The following is a 7002-nucleotide window of genomic DNA, read 5'->3' on the forward strand; positions in this document are numbered from 1 at the left end:
AGCACTAACAAATGAGTTAATTGCTAAGTTTGAACCCAAACTAAGGAATGTTAAATTTTGTGAATATAAAATAAATACCCACAGTGGCATGACAAACAATCAGTAAAGTGTTAATAATGTTTTTTTCTTCATGAGTAAAGAATTACTTTTTTTCCTTTTTTAAGTTTTATTTTTTTCAGTAATCAAAATTTTAATTGATGTCTGAAGTGATTTTACCACAATTTTCAAGTATTTATTCATTGTGATATGATCTATTAAAGAAAAAGTGTTTCAGTGGCATGATAATGATCAAGTAATAAGTAGTATGTTTTTCTTCTTGAGTAGAGACTGGTTTGTTTGTTTACCTTTTTTTTTTAGTTTTAATTTTTCAGGAAATATCAGTAAATAACAAAATGTTATATTTGAAGTAATTTTCACACATTTTCAAAGTATTTATTAATTGTTTATGTGACCTGTTAAAGAAAAATGGTTCTGAGTGGCATGATAATGATGCAGTAATAAGTAAAACTTGTTGTTTTTCTTCACATTGTATGTGTGATCTTCACACATTTGTCAAATAGTATAATAGTGATTGCATATCAAATAGTGTACTAGTGATTGGCGGTATGTGATCTATTAAAGAAAAATGGTGTTTTATTACGAGTTTCCTAACATCATCAAATTATTAGTTATTGTCTGTTCGTCACTTTTTATCATTTCACCTAATATATAAATGTTTTAAATTTCCATTACATCGTTGTTTTAGCTCAAATGTATTAGAGAAATGAGATAATGATAGATTAATAGCATAATTCTGGCACAAAATTGCACCATATTTGGCATAAATTCTGCTTGGACCGACTAGCATAATTTAGCAAAACGGTTGGTAACATTGGTGACGCCACTCAGTGACTCAGCATTGTTTAAAGTCGGCAACTAATGTTTACAAACATTCAAACATGTGTCGTGTCTTGTACACCTTGTGCGCATTTCGTTTGCTTTTTCGGTGGTATCAACGTAGACATATTCTAAAACCATGCTCACACTTGAGACGCGCGTTTCAGTAGCAAATGCAATACGTATTTAAGTGTTAGGTTTGGAGTGAAGGCAATGTTACATACGTAGGTTACATGTGCGGTTCGGTAGCGAATGCAATCTTTAAGCTTTGTTAAGCTTTCCGGTAAAGAAGAAGTTAGTCATAGTTTATATCAGAGAAGCTACTATTCCATATTAAGTGCGTAGTAATCAAGAAATTAAGAAGAATCTTTTATGTCGTACTGTAATACGTTAATGTTTACGTGTAAGATTTGGTAGTGAAACCAGTTACATACGTAACATGTTCGGTTCGGTAGCAACGCAATCTAAGCTTTTTAAGCGTGCCGGTAAAGAAGAGGTTAGCCTTAGGTTAACTCAGAATCCGCTACGGTATACATTAATTATAGAAATTAAGTAGATTCTTTATGTCTACTGTAAAAATACGTCATTGTTTACGTGTGAGATTTGGTAGTGAAAACCATGTCACATACGTAGTGCCGTTCGGTAGCGAACGCAATCTTAATCTTTGTTAAGCTTGCTGGTAAAGAGGAGGTTAGCCTTAGCTAATCAGAGAAGCCGCTATGGTATAGAATAATTATAGAAATTAAGAAGATTCTTTTATGTCTACTGTAAAAAGACGTCAATGTTTACGTATGAGGTCTGGTAGTGACACAGTTTACATATGCAACGCGTGCGGTAACGAACGCAATCTGTATGCTTCGTAAAAGCGTCCTCGTAAAAAAAAAAAAAAAAAAAAAAAAAAGAGGTTAGCTTGATATTAAACTCAAGATGCTGGTACGTAATGGCATAGTAATTAAAAGACATTAAGAAGATTCTTTTACTTATGTGTAACGTATATATGTACCCATGCAGTACTATAATAATTGTCAAAGTCCAATAAGCTTGAAACCAGCCCTGATATTGGACAATTTGCCGTAAAAGAACGCACCTTTTTTTATAAGGACATTTATGAAACAAAATCGTTAGTATCATAACATTACATTTACTGAAAGATAATTTTCAAGCGATTTTGTATACAGTATTGCAGTCGACTCCGTAAAAGATTTACCATAAATTAATATCGAATGTAAATGTTTCTAGGCTTATAGCGAGATATGGTTTCTTTACTACCATCAGTCCCGATATAAACCACCAGGGCTGCGCTATGGTTTGTTTACATCCTTAAATGCCGACTTACTGTAGGCAAATTTTGCAAGTTTTGATAAATATAGATTGGGTTTAATTTTAATAGCTTTATTAATTTACTGTAATAATTAGACTTGCTTTTCAATGCTTTTATTATGTTAGCAACACGTTTTATGCCTACCCACTACACTACGTTCTGCTTATATTTACCTAGGTAGCCTATGGAGCTTGGTCAACAATCAGTTGGACACAGGGTAGTTTTCTTTTATACTGTATATTACACATTTAAAATTATAAATATACGTTTAACATGATATTTATTTAACTTTTAACTTATTTAGTTGTAATTACATGTAATGTATTGTATATAAAAAGGCAAGGTTAGGTACTAACTGATGGTCAAGAACGGATTAATCCATTTTCAGTTATTTCTTATGGGAAAACTTGATTCAGTTCTCGAAATAATCGAATTTCGACGCTCCTTCTGGAACGAATTATCGTCGAGAACTGAGGCTCTACTGTATATATATATATATTAATATATATATATATATATATATTATTATATATATATATTATATATATATATTATATATAAGACAATATTATATATATTATATATATAATATATATAAAATGGATATAAAAGATAGACTTAAGTTTTGCTTTCTATGCCAGTTTCACTTTTTTAATTGCCAATCTGTTAAGTTTAATATATATAAATATATATAGTATATATATACATAGACATATAAATGTATATAAAATATAGCATCAAGTTTTGCTTCAATGCCAGTTTCAGGCTGGTATCCTCATGGTATAGATATTAGGTTATTTTTTAGTTCCTCCTGATAGAAACTGTAGAACTCTAGAGCTCTCATTGCAGCCTCACTTTTTTTTTTTTTTTTTTTTTGCTATCTGCAGCATTATATCGGCTTTTCCATATCCTTATTGTTGAGCCTGGATCTCTTTCCAGCCACCATTATCTGTTGTGTGTTTGTTTGCTACTACCTTGTTTTTACTCTGGTGTGTTTTATTGTAATTTTTGCTTGTTTTTTTCTCTAAGTCACTGTAATTTTGCTTAAGTTTTTCTTGTCCTAATCCTTCTCTGCAACTATTGTACTAAACATCCTTGTGATTTGGTAACTATGATGTGGCCACTTCTCAAAAAAACTCTCTCTCCATCATATCAGTTTTCTTGACCAACATATTTACTTTTTGCTCAAATTTTATGAAGCTAGTGTAAGTGCTTTACATTACTTTGTCTTTGCCCGTGTAGACATTAAAACTAGATCAGTTGTGAAGGTGTCATAAATGGTTTGACACTCCAGTTCATTTTAATGAATAAAAATCAGAATTTATTGAAAAATAAAGTTAATAATACAAAATTAACATTGAGCCAACAGCTGGATTTTGACAGTCATCACTACAAAAATTAAGATGTGGAAGTAGAATTGTCCAATTTGAAAATTGGGCACACCCATTATTAAAACAGGTACTTTGTGGCCACCCTAAGAAACCCAAGTCCTGATTATAAAGTTTGCTGTACAAAACATTAACAATGAATAACTTTTTGTTTACATTCAAATTATAATTAACAGACTCTTCAATATACAACTGTTCAGTTTTATATATAAAAAATTGAGTCTGGGTTACTTATAGAAATGAAAAAAATTTCATGGAATTTGTGACCAAAATCAGGGTTATCCATTCACAACAAAGGTGGACATTTGTAAAGGTATACGAGACTTCTAAAGTTACCATAGACATATTAAATTTACAGGTGAATACTATTGCCATTTTTAAGGGTCATTATTAGAGTTTGGTATGTTATATGAACACACAAACCATTGAAATTATTTTATTGCTCCATAAATGCCAGTTTATTTTGTTGGTATTGCCCTCTTGTCAGCCTCTGATTAGCACTTTGGGAATTATTACCACTTTATCTTCTCAAGTTTATAATGAAGCCAGGATCTATCATTAGTTATTATGACATAAGTATAATGAGTGATTTGTATTTTATTAAGCAGAAAAATTACTTAGGTTTGTATTTTATTAATCAGAAAAATAAATAAGATTTATATTGTATTATGCTGAAAAATTACAAAATTTTTTGTGTACTCATTGTCCATGTTCCAAATTTATTTTGATTGGAAACCATCACTGGGTGCACAGATAGAGATATTGTTCAGCAGGTACATACAGTGGACCCCCCGTATTCGCGTTCTCCAGATTGGCGTACTCGCACATTCGCTGATTTCTCTTGGGAATGTTTCCCTGTGTTATTCTTGGAAAATTCGCATATTCGCGGTATTTTTCTTTGAGAAATATCCACAAATTCCTGGGGTTTTTTTATCAACTTCACCATAAACTGCACTTTTTGTGATAAAACTTAAAAAACCAAGTTTCAAAATTTTTAGTGGGTTTCTCTTGAGTTTTAACTAACAAAATAGGCTGTTTTCAGCATTATATAGGGGTTCCAACTATTCGCGGGTTCTAACTATTCACAGGGTTCTGGTAGGCATCCCCCACGAATACGGGGGTTACATGTTTAGCCACTGACCATTAGCTGACAATTATTTCGTCTTGAAGAAAAAAGGTGATAGCTTTAACCTATATCCCAGAAGTAAAAGGTTTCTCAAATGTTTTGTAAGTGAAATGTATGTGGTCTGTAACTCTTCTTATTTTCCAGAAAAGGTAAAAATGGGAGGAAGGGGTCGTGGTGGAAGAGGCAGAGGGCGGGGAATGACTCTCGAACAGCTTGGAGTTCAGAGAGGGGAAGTGTTGCCAGACAACGTTGTTGGTCCCCCAGAAACTTATCCGCCTCTAGAGTTTCGCCCTTGCCACCCACCTCAAAAGGAGAATGTCGAGGAATATATTTTGTGTATTAAGAAGGAATTCCAAGAGCATATGCAAAATTCCCAGTATTTTATCCAGCCAGAAGTAAAATGCCCTGACATTGAAAGGTATTCCGATAGGTACCAAGTGCTTACCAGCCATCGTGGGCGACTGATGCTCAATTGGTCACACTTTCCGAAAGAGCTTCAACCTCTTACTCCAGCAGTAGCCACTAAGAGGAAATCAAAGGTCAAAAAAGTGAATGTCAATGTCAAGAAAGCCAAAGTAAAAGATATTAATGTGAAGGAAACTTTAGAAAAGTTAGAAGAGAAGGAAGCTGCAGTGGGAAACGAAAGTGAGGAAGAGGAAGGAGAAGATGACGATGTTGAAAATAAAGTTGAAGAAGTTGATGAAGAGTTGGAAGTGGATGAAGAATTAGATGATGGTACCGACTACATTAATAACTATTTTGACAATGGTGAAAGTTACCTTGATGAAGAGGATGATGCTCTTGAAGAAGGTGGTGTATTTTGAAGGTGTCATTTTTTGTCTATGGATACTCGAAAATTGCTTTACTTTGGCAACGAAGCACACATAATGAGTGGAAAGTTGTGACTTCGAAATGTGATACTGAATTTATACTTTAGCACGTTAGTTTATTGCAGTCAAATGTTTTGTTATATTACATTCACTTGTATCTGTTAAATATACAAGTCTCTGAAACCAGTCCTTGAAAGGAATATTGTTAGTCTTCAGAATAGATCTAATGTATTCATTAAGAACAAACACTTCAGGACAGCCTTATGTTACCCTGGTATTCTGGTTACCAAACCACTATTTAGTAATACCAAAAAACATTAGCTTCATGTTGACAATATTTTGCTGTGCGTTTTCTGTCAGCAAGTGCAAGGGATATTTTTGAGAAGCTAATGAAATTGGAAAAATCAGTTTTAAAATTAAATACCACAACACTGCACTTTGTATATTTCCTTAATTAAATATTTTATTATTTTGTTCCTACAGGAATTCAAACCTATCTCACTTGAGGCATGCTGTGACTGTCACTGACTAACTAGAAAAAATCTCATCACGCAGGCCTGGCCTGTGAACTATGTACCAGAGTTGGCCTGGTAGTTATTTTCAGTGTTCACAAACCATTGTGCTGCATTATTCAACATAATAGTTTGAAATGTTTTGATTGCATACCACATATGATAGATTCTCATCCCCTAGAAGATAGAAGCAGTCAAGATGGATACCATAAGAACTGTGTACCATTCAGTCTGAGCCAGGGAGATTGTGCCCCTGGCAACATATACCTGGGGTCGGTCATGAGATAGTGGTGCTAAGGTGATGGTACATTACCAGCTTTCAAGACAGCCCTCATGTGGATCAGTGAACTTTGACCAAGTTTTGGGGAGCAGCCCATGACTAAGACACTTTAGGTAGAATTGGAGGCTGACAGGAGAAAACAGAGCAAAAACCCAACAACTGCAGGATGGAATCTTTGGTTGTTGCAGAGGCCAATAACCAGCATATATTTTGCACCACAAACATTGCTCTGGAAGATGCTGATGAAATGTCTTGGGGCCTTGAGGAACCAGGAGATTTAGGAGAGAGGAGGCCATCAGGAGGCTAAAAGAACATTTGGCTGAAGGATGAGAGGGCTCTTTAGCAACATCCTGTCATCTCAGGACGTGGGACGTCAGGCCTTAATTAATGGTCCCATAGGCAGGGATAGAAGCCAGTTGAACCTCTTGGAAGTCTGCTGAGTTGAACTCGAAGTTTAACAACTAACTTCAGCTCTTCCTGAAGCTTCAGTCCCAAGAAGGGATAAGACTGTTTTCTTTTACATAAGGAGAACAATCAAGGGAAATCTTGAGCAATAACACTGAGAGGATGACTCCAGGTGGGCTTCTTATTCTTTTGTAGTCCAAAGACTTCTCAGGAGGGAGAGAGGTCAAAGCCAAACTCTGGTGCTCCACTGGAAATAATAAACAA

General features: G+C 34.3%; 1 protein-coding gene across 1 annotated transcript in view; it reads left to right on the forward strand.

Annotated features, from left to right (window-relative positions):
* LOC135202534 (DNA-directed RNA polymerase III subunit RPC7-like) overlaps nt 1–5975 on the forward strand; it is a 9161-nt gene extending 3186 nt beyond the window's left edge. The window contains exon 3 of the mRNA XM_064231998.1: nt 4856–5975. Coding sequence (XP_064088068.1) covers nt 4867–5535 — 669 coding nt within the window. The 5' untranslated portion in view covers nt 4856–4866 and the 3' untranslated portion in view covers nt 5536–5975. The remainder of the gene's footprint in view (nt 1–4855) is intronic.
* The last annotated feature ends 1027 nt before the right edge of the window (nt 5976–7002 follow it).

The sequence above is a fragment of the Macrobrachium nipponense genome, chromosome 30 (genome assembly GCF_015104395.2).
Source record: "Macrobrachium nipponense isolate FS-2020 chromosome 30, ASM1510439v2, whole genome shotgun sequence".
Lineage (NCBI taxonomy): Eukaryota > Metazoa > Arthropoda > Malacostraca > Decapoda > Palaemonidae > Macrobrachium > Macrobrachium nipponense.